Source organism: Nannospalax galili, unplaced genomic scaffold (assembly GCF_000622305.1).
Source record: "Nannospalax galili isolate Female #2095 unplaced genomic scaffold, S.galili_v1.0 scaffold146, whole genome shotgun sequence".
NCBI classification, from domain to species: Eukaryota; Metazoa; Chordata; class Mammalia; order Rodentia; family Spalacidae; genus Nannospalax; species Nannospalax galili.
Window position 1 is genome coordinate 5,344,248 of NW_008357929.1, and position 21,994 is coordinate 5,366,241.

General features: G+C 41.1%; 1 protein-coding gene across 1 annotated transcript; it reads left to right on the forward strand.

Moving 5' to 3' along the window:
* Window positions 1–13: 13 nt before the first annotated feature.
* LOC103752063 (protein SCO1 homolog, mitochondrial) lies at window positions 14–19,228 on the forward strand. The gene is made up of 6 exons (XM_008855710.3): window positions 14–300; window positions 1,703–1,793; window positions 5,487–5,684; window positions 6,540–6,632; window positions 9,656–9,771; window positions 16,157–19,228. The coding sequence occupies exons 1-6, from the start codon at window positions 55–57 to the stop codon at window positions 16,289–16,291; spliced, it is 879 nt and encodes a 292-aa protein (XP_008853932.1). The 5' UTR covers window positions 14–54; the 3' UTR covers window positions 16,292–19,228.
* The last annotated feature ends 2,766 nt before the right edge of the window (window positions 19,229–21,994 follow it).

The following is a 21,994-nucleotide window of genomic DNA, read 5'->3' on the forward strand; positions in this document are numbered from 1 at the left end:
CGGAAGCCAGGCGGAAATAGAGGGGCGGGTCAAAGGAGGCGCGGTCTTCTAGGTATGGCCGGGTTGGTTCGGGCTCCCGGTGCCGCACTTCGGCAGCAATGTTGCCGGCTGTGGCGCCTGTTCCCTCACTGCCTCGCACTCGGGGAGATGCCGCCCTGCCTGCGGCCGGGGCAGGCGCCCTGGGGCTTGGCGCTCCCGCACTGCCGCGGGGGAAGCCGGGCCTGGAGCTCAGCGGCGCCGACACCGCCGGGGCCTACAGGGCCCCAGCCCAAGGGCGGCCGAGGCCCCTCGAAGTCCGGGGTGAGTTTCCAGCTGGAGCCTTCGGTGCTCGCGTTCCCAGCAGCCCTATCCCTTCGCGTTTAACCGCAGATGGTCCCCCGGCGAGGCCTGAAAGTGCCCTCTCCTCGACTTTCCCTGCTTCCTGGAGTGGGTAGTCCCAGTCTAGACAACCCTCTCTTCGTGGTTTGCTACCCTGGCTCGGGTATGTGAATATTTATTCCAAGAATATAAAATTAGTTCCAGGTTTTAAGAATCTGAACTTTGTCGAGCCAAAACACCTTTATAACCTGTCACGTGAATACCCTTTGGCGGGTTCCCGGTGTAACTAGAAATTGAAAACATGTTTCTTGTTGTGTTTGAGTATCTGCCCCCACACACACTCACCCTCGGTGTTCTCGCTCAAACTTAAAGAGTCACTACCTTGCTTGTTGTGTTAATAAGAACTGTGGATGTGGAGAACTGTTAATCAGTTAGGCCTAGGTAGCAAACATCTTATTTTAGGTCTTTAAAGCGTACAAAGAAATAACTCGATGTAGTTTTCAGGGAGCCCCACATTTATTATTTATTATTTTTATTTTATGTGAGTGCATTGCCTGCATGTGTGTAAGTGCACTCGTGTCATGCAGTGCCTGTGGAGGTCAGGAGAGGGTATTGGACCTCCTGGAACTGGAGCTAACGGTTGTTAGCTTCCTTGTGGGTGCTGGGAACCAAACCCAAACCCGGGCCCTCTGCAAGAGTAACCAGTACTCTAACTGCTGAGCCATCTCTCTACCCACCAGGAGCCCCACTTAGATGTCTTTTTTGCTTTGGCTGCTATTTCTGGAAGCCAGTTAGGTAACCCCAATTTTATTCATTGTATTCTGTTCTCAGTGTCAGCAGAAGCCAGTAGTTAATTGTTATGTTTTATTTATTTATTGAAACGGGGTCTAGTGTATCTCAGGTTGGCCTAGAACTTAGTATGTGCCAGAGAATGACCTTGAATTTCTGATCCTCCTGCCTTCCTCCAGAGTGCTAACATTACTGGTAAGCACCACCACACCCAGTTTTATGAAGTGCTGGGCGTGGAACCCAGGGGCTTGGTGCATGCTAGGTAAGCACTCTACCAATTGAGGTCTGTCTCCAGCCCTTAATTGGTTTTTAAATCAACAGTTGCAGCCAAGATCACAGTCATAGTGCTTGAGCTTCTTTGGATTATTTTCGACATCAATAGAAATTGACTTGGGGAATTTCCTCCTGGAAAAGAGTGCTTCTGTAACGCTATAAACTGCATCCACAGAAACTTTTCAGCATTTTCCGGAAGCATTCTACATATTTAACAACAATGGTTTGTGTGTCTATACCCCTTTTGAAAACTTGGGTGATACAGTATGATTAAATGTTTGCGTCTTACTCCTATGTTTGTTTTTGAAATTCGTCCCAGTAGCCTGTTTCTTGGAAGTCTTTAGCGGTCACCTTTGCCATTGGAGGAGCTTTATTGGCTGGAATGAAATACTTCCAGAAGGAGAAGATTGAGAGTAAGTATTGTCCTTTGGTCAGAGCAGAAGAAAATTCTCCCTGGCTGACTTTTGTTTTTAGACTTTGAGCTTTGAAATTATTATTTTGAGTGTGGGTGTATGCATGCTGTGGTGCTCATGTAGAGGCCAGAGGGCAACTTTAGGGAGTTGGTTCTAGTCTTCTTCCAACCATGGGTTCCAGGGCTCAAACTCAGTAGTTGTCAGGACTGCACAGTTATCATTTCTACCCACTGAGCCATCTGGCCAGTCCTGTTTTTAAGCTCTTTTTTTTTTTTTTAATGTGCATGAGTGTATTGCCTACATGCATGTGTGTGCCCCCATGTCCTGCAATGCTCTGGAGGTGCTTCGGATTCCCCTGGAACTGGAGTTAAGGACAGTTTGTAGCCGCTATGTGGGTGCTGGGAATCAAACCCGGGTTCTCTGCAAGAGCAATCAGTGCTCTTAACCACTGAGCCATCTCTCCAGCCCCTTAAGTTTTTTATTTTGAAATAATTTAAAATTTACAGAAGAGTTGTAAAGATGCCGTAAGAAGTTCTCCATATACCTTTCACCCAGCAGGCCCTCCTCCCCCATGTTAATATCTTACATGATCATGGCACAGCTAAAAAATTAAAATTGGAGAGATGGCTCAGCAGTTAAGAGCACTGGCTACTCTTGCAGAAAATCCTGGTTCAATTCCCAGCACCCACACAGTGGCTAATAACCATCTGTAACTCCAGCTCCAGGGGATCGAACACCCTCTTCTGACCTCTGTGGGCATTGTGTGATATGAGTGCACTTACATACATACAGGCAAAATATTCATACACATAAAATAATATTTCTTGAAAAGAAATTAAAATTGATATAATTAAATGCAATAACAGAATGCAATTAAGTTTTGCATTTTTCCATCAGTGTTGGTAACTTTCAAGAATGAATTCCAAGATGCCATTGTTTAACAGTTTTAAAAGACTTACTATGGGGGGCTGGAGAGATGGCTCAGCGGTTAAGCGTACTGGTTGCTCTTGCAGAGGACCTGGGTTTGATTGCCAGCACCCACATGGCCACATGGTGGCTAAAAACTGTCTATAATTCCAGCTCCAGGGGAATTGGACGCTGTCTTCTGACCTCTGCGGACATTGCACAACACGGGTACATGCACATACATGCAAGCAATACTCATATAAACAAAATACAAATAATAAAAAAATTTTCTAATGTAGATAAGTTTGAATGTAAGAAGTTTGAGATCTAGAAGGTATAAAAATGACCAAGATGTGGTCCAGCTGTTGATGTTCAGTTGACAAGGAGACAGACACAGAAACCAAGGATTTCATCAGATAACATTCCTCCAGGCCTGAGGGAAGTGCAGGATTTTCTGAGGGCCTGAAAAAGACTCAACCTTAGAATCAGAGGTGGCTTCTTAGGGGTCAGACATGGAGAACAGTGTGAGTAGATATTGCACACCAGTGGAGTAGCAGCAGGGGACAAGGCCCAGAGGCTGGCTGTGATTAAGGGAGAGCCAGGCACTACTCCGAAATGTTTAGGGGATTTCAAAAACAGAAACCTGTTTATATTAGTGACTACTTCAAGACTTTAAGATTTGCTTTAAAAGTTTCAGGTAAATCTTTAAAATACTGTTTAAATCTAGTAACTTTAAAATTTCTTGATGTTATAGAGAAATGTTTAAATCTGGAGAATTCATATCATTAGAATCTTAGCAGTGTAATTTCTATCCTGATATGATAGAAATGACCATTTTGCAGAAAAAGGGTATTTTATATGATTCTCATATTTTAATTAGCAGTAATTTCATTCAGGTGCCCAAGAAAATGAATTTTCAAATGTTGAAAAGCTAGGAAGGTAGTGACAAATGATTCTAAAATCTATAAGCTTCTTTTGACTTCAGTTTGCAATTTCTTAGAAAGTTTATTGTGAGATAATTTTAATGTTCCAGAATTATTTGATGCTCTGCTGACACTGGTGCCTCATCATCTCCAAATATGTTGTATATTTCCTACAAACAAGGACATTCTCTAGCAATATCCCAACCATCAAGCAGAAAATTAACAGTCATGGTACTATTTATTTTTCAGTCTTAAGACAGTCTCAAGTTCAATCTTAAAGTTTTGTTTTTGTATTGTTTTTAGAGTTCAGAACCACACCTTGTTTCCCATTGTCTCTTTAATTTCTTCAGATTCTCAGTTTCTGAGCTTCCCCTGACTTTCATGAACTTTTCGACTTTGAAGATTATAGGCCAATTATGTCTTAGTTTCTCTGACATGGTCTTTCCTCATGATTCAATTAAGGTCCTGCAGCCTTTGACAAGAATGTCACAAAAATGATGCTGTATCCTCACTGAATATAGTCAGATGCCTAGTGGTTTCTGTATGTCCCATTACTAATGATGTTGAATCATTTGAGTAAAGCATTGTTTACCAAGCTATTCTCATGTGTGTGTTAAGATAATATGTTTATGCTATTTTCATCGCTCTGAATTATTCATTGCTTTTTGTTACTATAGAGTCATTGTTTCCTATTTAGTCAATGGGTTGTGATCTCATCTCTGATGCTCTACAAGTGTCTCACCATAGCTCATGGGATCTTCTGATGGTTTTAATTGTCAACCTGTCACAACCTAGAATCACCTTGGAAGAGTCTCAGTGAGGGATTGTCTAGATCAGCTTGGCCTGCTGGCATGTCTTTAGGGAACTGTCTTGATTGCCTTAATTGATGTGGGAAGAAGACCCAGTCTGAAAATGGCAGTAACAGGTCCTAGTTTTGGGACCCGGACTGTGTGTAAGAACTCTGAGCATTAAGCACACATGCTTTTATTTCTCTAAGCTCTTGAATGTAGGTATGATGTGGCCAGCTGCTACAGGCTCCTTCCACTATGACTTCCCCATAGTGATGACTAACCTGCAATTGTAAGATGAACCTTTCTCCCCTAAGTTTCTTTTTGTCAGGATATTTTATCATAACAACAGAAATAAAACTAGAATGGAACCTTTTCACGTGGGATTCTGTTTTACCATGTTTTCTGTATTTGAGTTCTTCCTTCTGCTATAAGAGGTTCTAGGCTCATGGCTCACCTTGCATGTTTCAGCTTATATCAGCCATTTCTTAAACAAACAAACAAAAAGCGTTCTTATTTTCTTTTAGTTGTTGAATCCCTGTATATTGAAACCATAAATTCACACTGGTGTCTCTGATTATCTTTCACAACTACAGAGCTTGTTCTAGTTTTCCCCCTTCCACAGTTCTGGCTTCTTTTCATTTGTTACTTCACATCCCTATATTTCATCAATCCTCTATGCAAAACTAAGATCCCATCACTGCTGCCCCTCACCATACAGCTGCCTCTTGCACACTCAGTTGCAGAGTCCCTCACCCAGGCTCAGTTATCTGCTCTAGGTCACATGGCCTCTTCTCCACACCAAATTTGGAATGGCTTAGGACTGAACTGTTCTGGAAGAGAAGAAATTTTTTGCCACTTTGTTATAGTGCTTATTAGAAATTACAGCATTTAATTTGATTTGGCTTTCTTAGTTTATGCTTATTTTTCTGAAAATAGTTTTATTAGCATCTTGAAAACTGTTTTTTTATATTTTACACCCCCCCACACACCATTATTAGTATTATGCTGACCTTATATCACATATTTGAGTGACTCTGTATAGAATGATTTGTTTTGGTGTATATCTCTTTAAGAACTAGAGAAGCAACGACATCGAAGTATCGGAAAGCCTTTGCTTGGGGGACCATTTTCCCTCATAACTCATGTTGGAGAACCCAAAACTGACAAGGACTATCTGGGTCAGTGGGTATTGATTTATTTTGGCTTCACTCATTGCCCTGATATCTGCCCAGAAGAACTAGAAAAAATGATTCAAGTCGTGGATGAAATCGGTAAGAAAGCCATTGCTGTCTCTAGAGTTTATGTTTATTTAGTGGCACCATGTTTTTCTTGTTCCTGTATTAACATTAGGAAGGCTGTTGTAATTATTTGTTCTGTAAGAATGTAAAGTATCATTCAGCTTGTTAATTGCTTTGATTCCTATGATCTTATTCTCTACCAAAGGAAGCTTGTTTTGAGTCTAAATGTTAGATCACTTGAAAATGTCATTGTGGCTTCTGTCTCCTTTTATTGTAGCTTTCTCATTGCTGTTGTAATAGGTGAGGAAATCTGAAGTGATCTGTAGTCAGAAGTATTTTATTAGTGCCAGTTAGAAGGAAGAGTCTTTCCTAAAGTAAAAAACTTTGGTATATTCAGTCCATATTAATAGCTTACCTTGTATTTGAGATATTGTGGGGAAAAGGGAAAATTACAAAGATTGGATTAGATTAAGAAATAAGAGCCAGGCCAGGTGTGATGACATATACCTTTAATCTCAGCACTCAGGAGACAGAGGAACTTTTAAGTTGGAGACCAGCCTGGTCTACATATAAGTTTCAGGCCACTTGGAACTGCAAGGAGATCCTATCTCAAAAACCAAAAAAATAAACTAAATAAATAGGAGCCACATGATGTGATCCAGCATCACATCATTCCAGCAGAGGTATTTGATAGAATGTCTTTCTGGTTCTTCCACAGACCATATATGGACTTGCTCCTCCTAAAGGGCATTGTATCCCCTTCCCCGTCCTCCACTCAAGAGCTTGATGTCCTCTATATTTCTTAACACTTCGCTATAGCACACTCCCAGTTTTGCTGGTTTTCTCTTCCTTTACAGTGAATATTGATTAATTGGAACTTTTTTTCAGATAGTATTACATCTCTGCCAAATTTAACTCCACTTTTCATCACCATTGACCCAGAAAGGGACACAAAAGAAGCCGTTGCAAATTATGTGAAAGGTATGTTTTACTGATAATAGCTTATATAGATTTACTTGCTAACAGTTTGAAAAATAAACCCATTTGAAACTGTGTGTGTGTGTGTGTGTGTGTGTGTGTGTGTGTGTGCACACGCGCGCGTGCGTCTGCATGCGTGCGTGTGTTTGAGACAGGGTCTCCCTATTGCCACAGCTGTCCTGGAACTTGCTATGGAAACCAGGCTGGCTTCAAACTCACAGAGTTCCGCCTGCCTCTGCCTCCCAAGTTCTGGGACTAAAGGCATGGTCTACCACACGCGGCCCCATTTGAGACGTTATCAGTGTCTTTTGAAATAGGACAAATGGTATCACCAGTTTTACAGGCAAATAAAAAGATGAAGCTCAGATTTATCACTGGGTTTAGATGACAGGTGAGGAGCATGTTTCATAAACATTTTGAAATAAGAGCCCTCTTTTAAAAATTCTTTAAACATTTATTTTTATGTGTTATGAGTGTATTGCCTGCATGTAGTAAGTGCATCAGTGCATGCAATGCCTAAGGAGGTCAGGAAAGGGCATTGGATTCCCCTGGAGTTGGAGTTGGGGATAGTTGTTAGCTGCCATGTGGGTGCTGGGAATTGAACCTGGGCCCTCTGTAAGAGCAGCAGGTACTCTTAACTGCTGAGCCATCTCTCTCCAGTCCCAGCATAATTCTTTTGAGTTGCATCCATCCTATAGGATGAATCATAGTCTGTTCCCTTTTATTACTGAGTAGTGAGTCCATTGATGAGCATTTGAATTTTTTTTAATAGTTTTTTGCCTATTACAGATAATATTCATGTACAAACCTTATATGGGCACATGCTTTCCTTTCTCTTAATTCTGTGCTTCGTTGTGAAATGGCTGGATATTATAGTGTATGCTTCACTTTTAAAGAAACTGACAGACTTTTCTAAAATGGTTGTACATTTTTGCATTTCTAATATGAGTATGGAGAGTTCAGTTTCTTCACATCCCCACCACACTTAGCATGGACAGTCTTTTTAATTGTAGCATCTCTAGTAAGTATTGGCATCTATTTATCATGGATATGTGCACATGCATGTGCAAGTGGGCACATGTGTGGAGGCAGAGGACAACTTTGGAGAGTTGGTTTTCTTCTACCTTGTGGGTCCCAGGCATTGAACTCGGTGACTAGGCTTGGCAGCAAGTGGCTTCACCTGCTGGGCCACCGCGACTGCCCTCTTCTTAAGTATGTTTTCATGCTCATTTGCTATCTATGTATGTTTTTGGTGAAGTGTCTATTAACGGTTTTTGTCCTTATAAGTTTGTTTCGGTGCATGTCTGTATAATTATATTCTGGAAACAAGTTATTATGTATTTGATTTGCAAGTGTTTTCTCCCAGTCTGTGGCCTATCACTTCAGTCTCTTAACAGTGTCTTTTGAAACACTATTTTCAGTTTTAATAAAGTCCAACAGTGCTTTTTGTCTGGTATGTAAGAAACCTTTGCCTAACCCAAGGTGACAAAGATTTATATTTTCATCTTTAAGTTTACAGTTTTTATTTTATATTGGCAGTTGGTTTTGTCACATTAGATAAGCCATGTTATCTCCCAGTAAATAGACATCTGAATTACGCCTAGCCAAAATACAAAAATATTAACCTTAAACCACATACATGTGTATTGCTAATTGGTTTTCACAGCCAGTAACTGACAATCTGTTACTGTTTAGGAATATAGTGCAGTTCCAGTAATTCCATTGAAAAGTTTGGATGTGCACTTGGGCTTCATTTTTCTTTCTCATTATGTACTCGAAAAGAGTGGAAGATAAAGACAAGCTGCCCTGCTTGTTCAATACTTGAATAATTTTCTAACTTAGAATGAATTCATCCAAGGAACAAAAATTAAGTTTCTGTGTACCTTTTGAAGAAGACACTGATTTAATGTCAGATTGTCACTTTAATGGGCTAATGAATTCAAGTCTTTTAAGAGACTTACACCATTATGTAAACACCAAAAACATAACAGCATGTTTTTTCTGTGACTGATGTCTCTTGATTAGCTACTGGAAAATAAGATGCAGATAGAGTTTTTAACTTTTTTTTTGGTCTTTTTGAGACAGGGTCTCCCTGTAGCCCCAGCTGGCCTGGAACTCACTATGTAGAACAGGCTGGCCTCAAACTCAAGAGATCTGCCTGCCTCTGCCTCTGCCTCCTGAATGCTGGGATTAAAGGCATGCACCACATGCCTGGCAAATTTTGAGCTTTTAAAAGTTTTATTTATTCATTTATTTATTTATTTATTTATTTGAGTGTGTGCCATGGCTCATGTGTAGAGGTCAGAGAACAACTTATGGGAGTCATTTCTCTCTTTCCATCATATAGGTTGTAAGGATCAAACCTAGGTGGTCAGGCTTGGCAATAGATGCCTTTATCTGCTGAGCCATGTTGCTGGCCTAGATGGAGATATTTTAATGTGGTATGATCCTAATTGTGAACTGAGTTTTCTTGTTTTTTTTACATTTACAGAGAGAGAGAAAGAGAATGTATGTGTGTGGGGGGGGTGTGCACGCATAAATCAGAAGACAACTGGGAAGGAGTCTGTTCTCCCTTTCTACCATGTGGATTCCAGGGCTAGAACTCAGGTTGTCAGGCTTAGCAGCAGGTGCCTTTATCCACTGAGACATCTTTTTGGCCCCTGAACTAAGTTTCTTTTCATACAATGCAATGAAAATGTACTTCGATGTACCTCAACATATGCATTTTTAACTAAATTAATTAAAAACATGATTTAAATAATTAGAATCTATTTCCTCCAAATATTATATAGTCACAAAAAGAACCAATATCTATCACAGGAAGAATTGTCATTTGCTCTCTTTCTTTTCCTTTAAATTATAAATGTTGGGGACTTAGGAGCAAAGTAGCAACAGAGCTGCTTTGTAGTCACACTGGGGTTTTCACGGTTGTGTGTTTTTTGTTGTGGTTTTGGTTTTATCTTAAGTAGAGATGGTTGTATTTGTCTTTCATTTTTCACTGCTTCTTTTTTTTTTTTTTAATTTAGAATTTTCTCCCAAATTGGTTGGCTTGACTGGCACAAAAGAAGAGATTGACCGAGTGGCCAGAGCTTACAGGGTGTATTACAGCCCTGGCCCTAAGGATGAGGATGAGGACTATATAGTAAGTATATGCTGAGGTTCTAACCCATGGCCTGGATCTGGGTCATACACAGCTTTATATGTTTGTTTGGCTATTGAGACAGGAGTGAACCTGCAGTTATTACAGATTCCTTGGGAATTTTGAAAAACGATTGTTTTGATTCGCTGTTCTCATAAATTTTCTGGCTTCTCTAGTCACACGCACTCACAAAGCAGTACAAAGGCTGATACTTGGGGAGCTGGAAAAATGGCTCAGTGGTTAAGAGCACTGGTTGCTCTTGGAGAAGACCTGGGTTCAATTCCTAGCACCCACATAGTGGCTAATAATTAACTGCCCTTCACCCCATTTCCCAGGGATCTGACACCCTCTTCTGGCTTCCACGGGCATGGCACACTCGGATGCACTTATGTACATACATGTAAAATTAAATAAATCCAAAAAGAATTTTAAAATAAAAGCAGATAGTTGGGCACCGTGTTGGGTGTTGGAAATGCAGAGGTGCCGTTCATGTTACCTCAGGTGTAGCTTCTCGGCATTACCTTGGTGCTCCCTGCACCCTTGATGAAGAGGTAGAAGACAGAAGTGCTCCTTTTTAAGCAGCAGTTCGAAGCCTTAGGAAATCATTTGTTTTGAGTTGAATGAGAGTTTCAGAAAGCAAGAGAAAAGACGAGAGCCATCAAAGGGCAGATTATCTACCAGGTTTGTTGGCTGCACACCTTACACAGTTCAGTTTAGCATATGGCTTTTAATAGTGAGAGACAGAAATTCTATTAGGCTGTCGTTGTGGTTCTTGCAGTAAGGTCTGTTTTCCTGTTCATCAGCGCTGTCTTGAAGTCCTGAGCTAATATCCAAGCTGCTGCATCCTTTTTCTTTGTGGCAATTTCATGGTGCGCAGTGGTTACTTTTCTTCTCAGTGCTGGTGAGCACTTGACATTCTATGTTACAGATTTTTTTTTTCTTTCTGTTGTCACACTCTGGTTTTTCTGTAATGTTAGTTGAGTGAAATGATTAATCTTATGAGCCTTCCTTTCTAGCTGCAAAACTGGTTTTGTGAAAAGAAAAATGGCCAGGACTCTGAGTCGCTGATTGCCAGCTCCCTGTGGCCTGTCCCTAGAGCAGTATGCAGAGACATGCTTACTGCAGTGCCTCGTCTCCATTGCCCACTGTGGTTTCTCTGGCCCTTTTTCTTTCTTTCTACCCCCTTCCCTCTTTTTAATATGTGTGCAGGTGCAAGGTAAATAGGCACACCAGGTCTTCCTGCATTGCTCTCTACCTTAATTGAGACAGGGTCTCATTGAATTCAAAGGTTACCATTTTTACTAGGATGACTGGTCATCAAGCTCCCAGGACCTGCCTCTCTCCATCCTCTAATGCTGGGCTTACAGACAGACACATTGGTGACTGAATATATGTTTGTGTGGTTACTCGGGGTCTGAACTCAAGTTCTCTTGTTTTCACAGCAAGCACTCTGACCATCTGCTTTTGAGCCTAGAGTACATTGTGTGCCCTTATAACCTACAGTCAGAATTAAAACAGGCTTCTCGCCGTGATGCCTTAATTAAGCTCACACAGTAATCCCATTTTCCAAGTCTGATGCCTCATAGCATTGGGGAAAACTTTGGATTCCCTGCATTTAAGGAAAGCGGAGGACCCTTGTGTAGTTTCGTTTTGCTGTACTGGTAGTCTGAGAAGAAATGGAGAGGAGCATAGGTCAGGAGAGGAGACCATGGAGAAGGACTTTTCCAAACTTCTCCTTTAGTGTAGTGAGTAACTGGTTTGAATTTAACTGATAGTGCCAGTTAGTGGAAGCAGGGGAGAGAATCAGCCTGGAATGAGTTTTGTTAAATTATATAATCAGTAGTCCTGTTCTGAAGTTAAATTTCTATACAAATAAAACCAAATGACTAGCCGAGCATGGTGGCACACGCCTTTAGTCCCAGCATCAGCACTCGGGGAGGCAGAGGCAGGTGGATCTCTGTGAGTTCAAGGCCAGCCTGGTCTATATAGTGAGTCCAGGACAGCTGGGGCTACAGGGAGAGCCTGTCTCAAAAAGACCAAAAAAAAAAAAAAAAAAAAAAGGGGCTGGGGAGGTGGCCCAACCCAGGGGTTAAGGGCCCTACCTGCTTTTGCAGAGGACCCGGGTTCGATTCCCAGCACCCACATGGTGGCTACGAACCGTCCTTAACTCCAGTTCCAGGGGAATCCGAAGCCCTCATCTGTCCTTGAAGGCATTGCACAACACGGGTGCCCTCACATACATGCAGGCAATACACTCATACACATAAAATAAAAATAATAAAATTAAAAAATTTAAAAAGCCAAATGGCTAATGAAATTTAAAACATTGAGTTCAAATAACAGGAAGTATTTGCTGAAACCAAGTCTCTTCTTCCTGTAGGAGTTTGAGTCAAGCTGCCGGCAGATGTGTACCATCAACTGCCCCTCCACAGTCTTCTGTTTAAAATATTGATCACATTTTCTCCCTTGTTTGGTTGCCCTTGGTGTAGCAAGACTGCATCGTTTCATGTCCTCTGCCTGTCACTAGCAATATACAGCTGGGGGCCACTGAGTTCATTAGCAAACCAAGCACATGTTGGACCTTGAAATTTGTACTTGTGATGCAGGTGATATGAAATGCAGTTATTTTATCTCAAAATTCAAATAATAGAAGTTTTATGGAGACTCCCTTGCCCTTCTAGAATGCTTCCTAGACCCCATTTTTAGGCATACAGGTGTGCTTCTGTAAGACTGAACTCTTGATCCATTCATTGCTGCACATTTGCTCACTCAGCCAACAGGGGGAGACACCCTCCAGCTTCAGTTTCTAATTAGTATGACTTCTTGTATCTTGTGGCCATAAACTTTTCTATACAGATGGAAATAACTGTTGAGATTGAAGATCAGTAAAAGGTTGGGGGCTGGTTAATGATTAACATCGAGATGTAGTGGAATGAGATTTTTACCATGTCAGACAGCAGCAAGCAAAGGGGAACATGCTGGGTGTTTCAGTAGAATCTTTTAGTCAGTATTAGTAACTAGGGCATGCCAAACACTCAGAATTCACTACAAAGCTAAACCTGCATGCTGCTATTTTACACATATAGTACCACATTATCATATGATTGTTAGCTAGAAAATAGTTTGGGGGTGGTTAATGCAAATGGCTTTAAATCTCAGAGAAGACAACCAGTTGTTGTTTTTTTTAATTATTTATTTTTATTTAATATGTATAAGTGTTATGCCTGCATGTGTATAAGTGCATCCGTGTCTCCCAATGCCTATTGAGGTCAGAGGAGGGGATGGGATCCCCTGGAACTGGAGTTACAGATGGTTGTTAGCCACCATGTGGTGCTGGGAATCGAACCTGGGTCCTCTGCGAGAGCATCCAGTGCTCTTAACTGCTGAGCCATCTCCAGCCCTGACAGTTTTATAATAAAAGAAATGTGAATTAATGAGGTGCCAATTTTACCTGTTCAGCTGTGATCAGAAAGTTTGAAAACTCTGTTGTCAAAATTGGAAAAATAAGTGTGCTGTTTGGAGTGAGTTGGAGTAAAATATTTCTATGTGTTGCCAATGGGAGTTAATCTGATAAACCCTCTTCAGAGGGCTGTTTGGAAATTTTATCAACATCTAAAGTTAATTGCTTTTAAATCACAGGTTCTACTTGGGAATTGTCCTACAGGTGAACCTTATAATGTTATTTTTAAAGAAAAAGGACTGAAAACCAAGCAACCACTTTTTAAGTTACTGTATCTGTACTGATGCAGAACAGAGACTTCTGTCTTGTTAAATAAGACCCTGGGTATCATATACTGTTGCTTGTGTGTAACAGTAGCGAGGTGGTAGTGGACATAGACACAGCAGAAAATGCAGAGAATTTCCCTGAGAGTACAGAAGTATTAGTGGCAGTGGTTCCCTCCTAGAAGATCTAAGGCACACTGGGAGGCCCGAATAGAAGAGTATTGTGCATCGATTACCTTTCTAGGCAATAAAAATATATATTAAAAAACATGGGTTGCTAAGCATGGTTTCACATGCCTTTAATCCCAGTACTTGGGAGGCAGAGGCAGGATCTCTGAGCAATCTGAGCTAGTTTAGCCTACATAGCAAGGGAGACCCTGTCTCAAAACAAACACAGAAGAACTTCACAAGTTGCTGTTCTGTAAATGTAGTTGTTAGAAATAGTGGCAACATGGTTTAAAAAAGATTGTGGACTTTGAAATTGGATAGATGCTAGTTCTTAAAGTCAGAGCTATCTGTCCTTTATAGAGGGTACCTGTCTCAAGGGTTGACATGACACGTGAGAGCTAGGGAGATGACTCAGTAAGAGAGCTTTTTGTGCAAGCACACAGAAAGACCTAAGTTCAAATCCCCAGTACCCACATAAAAAAACCAGGCATGGCCATGCACACCTGTAATCCCAGCACAATTAGGAATGGAAACAGGAGGGTTAGTGCAGCTTGCTTGCTGCCAGCCCAGCTTCCAGGTTCAGTCAGAAACCCTGTTTCAGGGGAGTAAGGCAGAAAGTGATAGAGCAGGACATCCAGTATCATCTTCTGGCCTCTGCATGCACATGGGTATGCCCATTCACATGTACACATACCCCTCCACACATACACAGACTCACAAAAAAAAAAGAGAGAAGGAAGGGCAGGTAAAAGAATATGTAATTGCCAGTTTCTTTTTTCTATGCTATTAGCTATTAGCCTTTTGAAGAATTCTGTATTAGAACAAATGTTGATTTGCTCTGGCCATAACCCATGTGAATATTGAAAAGTGATCACTGACAAATTTGACAGGGATAGAAGAAGTTTTAAGTTACATATCTAGTCAATAATTTGTATTGAGAACCCTCAGAAAGTAAGCCCAATATATTGCAATTCTGGTTTGTTTGTTTTTTTAAGGAAGAGGATAAATAGAGAAAAAGAAAAAATAGAAAAAAAGGTACATTTTATATATATATGTGTATGAACTTGTTGAAAAATTAGTTTTCTATAAAAGGAAACAGTAAAGAAAAAGAGGTATAAGCTACAGAGAAAGGCTTGGAGGGAGAGCAGGAGTATAATTATGATTCTTGGTCAGTGTGAGAAGTTTTGAGCCCTGCCTGGCTCCTGCAGTACATTCTGCACATGAAGCCACCAGCTGTCTGAGCCCTTGGTAGCATTCTTTCTGATGGCAGGCCAGTAGCTCTTTCCATTTGCTATCTCCTTATGAATGTGTGTGTGTGTATAAAAGGTAACAGCCTCACAGTCATATAATGCGGATTGGGATATATTTGGGGAGTCTCCACTTTGGTATGTGTGATCACATTCCTATCTTTCTTCTTGTCTTGCCAAATCAAACCTGCAATAAACTCTTAAGGACTTTTGGTGCCAGATCTACTTTTTTAAAATTGCATTTGTGGAAATGACTACCAAAAAGGATCAGTGAGTAATCAAAACTTAAGTTGGAGCTGAGACATTTTAAGAACTTTGTCAGGAAAAATAGATGATGGATTGAAGAGGGCTGCTAGGGTGTGGCATTTATGGCCCGTGGGGTTTTCCAAGCAGTTTTCTTCAGATAGTATTGCTCAGTGCATCAAATAAAAATTTTAAAACATGCCTTCCAGGTTTTTTTGAATTACTAATATCTGTTCTAAATCACTGTATTCGGATTTGTAAATTATATAACTCCACTAGTGATTTGTTTTCTGGCTTCTCTTAAAGTATGTTAAGCAGGAGTATACCAGGCACTTACTGAGGAAAGTACTTTCTACCGGTGCTTTGACTCCCATGTGACAGCTCCTTCTTAATTGTTGTTGTTTTGGTTTTTTTGATTCTTTTGGGTTTTTTGAGACATGGTCTTACTGTGTAGACCAGGCTGGCCTACAAACTCCTAGCAGTCCACCTGCCTCTGCCTCCCAAGTGTTGATATTAAAGGCATGCGCTACCATGTCTGGTATCCATGTGACAGCTCTTTTTACTACAGAGAAGGGGTCAGATGAGATAGCTCCATTCAGAAATGGAAGGTATTTTCAAGTAAAGATTGCTGTCTATAGTATTGACTATTTTATGAAGGCCTATAGGCACCAGTTCTTAGAAGGTACATTCCCTCTCAGATTGTGTGGGTGCATATGTGAAGAACTGAACAGAAATTCCAAACTGATGCTACAGGCAGTAGCCATTGCAAATTTCTAGAAGAAAAGATTTTAGATGATCCATGCCACTGGGTTTGATGTAAATAGGCTTAGGCCCATTCTGTAAGAAACATTGCAACTAGTAGAGGCTATAATTGTTATTTAGGCACTAATGTTCAGTTCTCCTATCCTGCAGTATTTATTGGTAATCTTTTTATCAAATAAGCTGGTAAAGCAGCTTATTTTGGTAATCTTTTTATCACACTATGTCTCTTCCTCTCCTCTCTGCAGGTGGATCACACGATAATAATGTACTTGATTGGACCAGATGGAGAGTTTCTAGATTATTTTGGCCAAAACAAGAAGAATGTAGAAATAGCTGGTTCAATTGCTGCACACATGAGGTCCCACATGAAAAAGAGGTAGCCAGAGTGGCATCATGGGATGCAGAATTCTCTTGCTAAAGATGAAGGAAGCTTTGTCTCCCATAGGAGCCAATAGGATATTACCTTTTGGTTCCGCCAAGACTGAAGATATTAACCCAGTAGCCATGTAGCTGCTGTGAGTCCAAAGGGCCAGGATACGTGGAGCCAGTGGAGTGCAGGCCTCACAGAAGCAGCAGGGAGAGGCGCACTGGTGCATCTCCTTGGAAACCTGCTCTTGGACCAGCGCTGCCGCCTCGCCAGTGTCTGGAGCAGATTGTGAGGCCTCGTTCTACAGAAAGGATTGCTGTTTCCACAGTGTTCTTCACAGTGTTCTTCATCCTGTGCTCGGTGACTGATAAGCTCTGTACCATTCAGTCTTCATTCAGATTTAACCTTCGCACTTGAAAGCAGAAGCTTCGTCTTCCTTTTCAGTGAGTAATCACTGTCAGGTTCATGTTTGATTTCCCCCTCAGCAGCTTCTGATTTGACTACTGAAAAAGAAAAACTTACTGTTTGGAGGTAACTCTGTTCAGTCCTGCTTTTTTAATTTGCCACGTTTTCAGTGGCATACCAAGTAGAAACAAGGATATTGATCATGGCTGGGATAGAATTTTTTTTTTTCATGTACCAGAAATTTTTTTTTTCATGTACTGCATATAAAATAAAAATATAATAATCGGGTTTGCCACTTGGACAAATATGGCTTTTCTCCTGGGTCAAGAGTGGATGGTAGTTGGCAGCACACAGCTCTCAGGGTGGTGTGGGTGGTGTACCTAGGTAGATGGGCAGGTGCTAGGTCAGCTTTGAGTCCAGGTGGAATGCAGAGACCTGGGTATTTCCAGAAGATGGTGACCCAGGTAGTGGTGATCTAAGACCACTCCCAGCAGAAGTATCTCATGGAGAAATAATAACTTCAGCCAACCTTTGGTATGTCAGTAGCTGTTAAAATGCTTATTGAGTGATGGATCTTAGCTTTTGTTTCTGAGTTAAGCTTCCTGCTATCTAGACTTGACTGTCACCTTTTCACCTTAAACCTGCTGTCGTAGGGCAAAGTTCTCAACAGTTTTTCAGTAAACTCTAATTTGCTACAAATACAGTGATTTATTAGAACACATTCTTTTCATATACTAGTTAGGCTTTGATATGGACATAATATAGGGTCGTCTTTTTGGTTTCTGAATTCTTTTATCAATATTTAAACCAAAGTGAAAGAAAACTGTGTAGCTGTTGCAGGCTGAATCAGGTCCTCCATAGTTCGTATGTCCAAGTCCTGAAATCCTCACCAGAATATGTGAGGATTATAAATATTAAATATTGTCTGTATTTGGAGATTAAATCTTTAAGGAAGTAATTAAAATGAGGCCATTAGGGTAGGTTATCCCTAAGCCAGTATTACTGATGCCCTTAAAAGAAGGAGATCAGGACACAGAACAACAGGTAGAAACACAGAAGATGTCCGTTCATAAGCCTCAGAGGTGTGCAGAAGAATCCAATGCCTGACACCTTGGTCTTGGACTGCCAAGCTCCAGAAGTGTAAGAAAATAAACATCTGCCGTTTAAACCATTCAGTACTTGGGTTTTGGTATTGTGCTGAGGTAGCCCTGGCAAACCAGTATAATAGCCCTTAATAAACAACTGGAAGATTTAGTTCACCTCACAAGAAAGTGGTTTAGAATGACTTTCTCAGGAGCTTTCTGAAGACTAATCTCTCATAAGAAGAAAAATAGTTTCTAAAATGACAAGCATTTTAAAAGATGGTCCGTTTTAAGCCCCAAACACTTGTGTGGCTCAGTGTGCAGCGGACTTGCTCATTCTCAGCTGTTGCAGGTTAGCACTTGTGTGATGGTCCCAGATGGGAACAGCAGCTTTTAAAGAACCCTTTCATTTGCTCTTCATCCAGTATCAAGCTTAAAGGCTTAGGATGGAGCCAAGGAAGGGGCCTCAGGGACGATCTCCCTTTTTTGTGACAAAAGGGGCAACCCCAGATAATTTTTCTTTAGGTCTCCACTTGTTCCACTACTGTGGCACACTTTTGGTGACCGTATGAATCTGACCAGAACTGGGTTTCACTGCCAGTAAGACTGGGAGGAGGGCTATGTGTGCACCTACGTATGCACATATATGTGCATAGAAGCCAGGAGTTGACATTAAATGTCCTTGATCACTCTGCACTTTATTTTTTGAGATAGTCTCATGATCCTGGGGCTCATTGTTTCAGCTAGGCTGGGTGGCCAGAGAGCTCCAAGTTCTACCTGTCCCTCCTCCACCCATTGCTGGGGTTACAGGCATGTGTCCCTGTCTTTGACTTTTTTTGTGTGTAGGTGCTGGGGATCTGAACTGAGGCATGCGCGCCATCTCCTCAACCCAGAAGACCACCTCTAGATCTTGTGTCTTAGGCATTCAAAGTCGAGGCTGTCTTTCAGCTGAGTCCCTCTTAAAAATCTTTATCTGAGTAGTGTCTCTACTGGGTTCTGGTGTGGAATGAGTATGTTGAGGAATGCTATTGATTTATATGAAAATCATAAGAAATCTTGTCCACCATAGGTATGCATCTGTAGTACATGTGGCTTTCCTGGGCCTAGTCCTTTCCTTATTGAGTGCTGAGATTTCCTAAACACCTGTAAACACTTGTATCAGTTAGCAGACTTATAAAAACCCAGAGAAATGATTCAAAATAGTAAATGGATCTACATAGGACATTTAAAACTATTTTTTATTGTTTTAAAATATATATAAAAAAGATTAATCATCTCAAACATCCATCTTGCACAGTTTAAATCTGTATGTGTATATATGTGTATGGGTTGCTTTTAAAAGAACATTGTTCATTTTTTCATCTATTTATACTTTTTCTTGAACTTATTAAGTCACATTACTGTATAATGGTATGGGAGATTATTCATAATTAATACCTTTAAAACAGGAGGTAATTGTTTTTCAAATGTATTAGAGCTTGTTCATTTTTTCATAATTATACTGTATCTTCAATAGATAAAGTTGTAATATATGGATAACTGAAGATTTAAATTACCAATATTACACTACTAAGAAAAAATTGATCATTTATTGCCCTAGAAATTTACAGGTGAATTCCTTTTAAAAAAAAAAAATGGGAGGGGGGCTGCAGAGATGGCTCAGTGGTTAAGAGCACTGGCTGTTCTTGCAGAAGACCCGGGTTCATATATCAGCACCCACGTGGCACCTAACAACCATTCGTAACTCCAGTTCCGGAGGATCCAACACCCTCTTCTAACCCCCTTGGGCATTGCATGGCATGGGTGCATTTACATACAGGCAATACACTCATACACATAAAATAATAAATACTAAAAAAAGACCTGATATATCAAGTCTCCTTTGTCTCCTCCCTTGTCTTCTGGTTCTACCCCCTTGCCAGAGGTAACTACTGCTCTGTGTTTGGTGTGTACATACCAGAGCGTTTAGAGTCCACTAGAGTGTTTCTAGGCTTAATTTGATTTACAATACTTGGTAAAAAGTATTACTCCCATGACACACAGGTACTACTCAGTTTTCATAGTTACTGACTTTAGTAAATACTCAAGAGTAGCCCAGAATAGCTCCCCCTTCTCCCTTGCCAGGACTAAATACTGGGTTAACTAGAGAAAAAAACTATTGTAAGTTTCCGTTGTCCCTTCACCCTGGCACCCACATGGACCCATCATTGATGACAGTGTTTGAGGTGTGCTGCTGGGTCTCTTAGGCCGTTCTGAGAGGCAGTGATCATGGGAGGCAGCAGGACCTCTGGTTCTGTGGTGGTAAGTGCTCCTCATTACTGGATCACATGCAGACTTGTACCCTGTGGATGGTGGGTGTGCAGTGTACACAGCCTGCATCATGCTGTTGCCTGTCAGATCCATTGTCCAGAAACCAGCTTGGCTCCTGGAAGCATTGAGCAGGTTAACTTCAATCCCCATTTCCTTATAACCTAAAAACACTAATGGTACTGCTCTCACTAGGTTGCTGTGAGGATTAAACGAAACCATCTAGAAGAATACCAGCTTGTGCTCCCTGAGTGATAGTTGCCCTTATTTTTTATGTGGTGAAGGTGATAGTTTGAGACTTGCTTGACAGAGGTGTAACAAGTGGACTTTTTTTCCTGGTTGTTGTTCTAGAGCTACCCCATCACCTTTTCTTTCCATCCTACCCTGTGCTGACTTTGGTGATCTCCCACAGTTGTGCTAAGCCTAGAACTTGGTCTTGGCTTCAGTCACTTGTGTATTTGTTCCTCAGGAGCGATCCACCTTGTTTCCTTGTTTCCTCTGACTGGCTGGAATTCCCTTAGGCTCGGTATCTAGTGGATCCCAAGAACCTTCCTGTATCTGCACTCCCAGCACTGGGATTACAGACAGACTCTACCACACCTGTCTTTTATTTGGGTTCTAGGAATTGAATCCAGGATATCAAGGATACACAGCAAGCACTTTACCTACTATCACCCCAGCCCCCACACCTGTGTTCTAAAATAGGATTTAGAGAAAAGTGTTGGAAAGAACAGTCTTCTGATTCAAACCAGAAATGGGGCTTTTGTCGCTAATCCAAGGTCACCGAGGTCTGGTTATGCAGTCAAAGTAGGCAGAACTACGGAGTTCTTTCCAAGGGTTTCATGAAACTAGTTGGTTTCTAAGCAACTCAGATTACTAAGGAAGGTAATTCTCAAAGTTTTTTGTTTCATATATATATTTTTTTTCTTGAGATGTTCTTACCATAACCTAGGCTGGCCCTGAACTTGGAATCCTCCTAAATGTAATTCATCAGTACAGTATGTGGTTGGAACAGCTGTTGACTTCGAGCATGATGCTAGCTTCTCAGTTAGATTGTGACTATTTCTGTCAGGCATTTCTAGCTCTAAGTATGAAATGTCACTCCCTCTGTGAGATAAGGGACCACATATTGTCTCTTGCCCAGATTTCCCTGAGGTTTAGTTTCTGTTCTGAGCATAGTTAATTTAATTATCTACCAATCTTTGTCTATACACATTTCCTTACAAAGTGATGCTTGTCTTCAAAGGGTTTCAAGAATAGAGGTCCTATGAGGGAGTTTTCCTTTCCTCATCCCCAAGATAGTTAGCCTGGAGAATAGTTCTCTCAGGAGCCAGCATATTCATTCTGCAACGGACCAGCCCAGACCGGGGCAGTTCAGTCTGACGGGAACAGGGTTGTGGAGAGGGTGGACAAGGAGTCGGCGAGTGACAGACACACATGAGCTTGGTGAAAGTCTGAGGGCAATCTTTGCAGTTGCAAGGTTTGAGATATATACAGCAAAGATTACAAAAACCGCAGAACAGTCATGCTAAGATTTACAATTCCAGAGATGAAAGTAAAACAATTTTGCCAACACATTTCCCTATCTTATCAACCTGGTACTAGACAGTAAATTCCTGCTTTACTGTGGTTTTTACTGCCAGCCTTTCTCATACACTTAGGATTCTGCTCGGCTTTGTAGTTCCAGGTCAGAATGACCTTAACTCACCAAGCACTTTCAACACCAGCTGTGCCTGATGTTACTTTTTTAACTATTTGATAATATTCCTTGCTTATTTGTAGTGGGCCATAGGGCTTCTAAGTTATTTTTTAACTCCCTAGGTCCCAGAAAGGCCATTCCATGTTAGGGACCTATGAAACCATCCTTCTCTCCTATCCTACCAATTTTCAAATACAGTCTATATTTCCCCTTTAATGCTCTT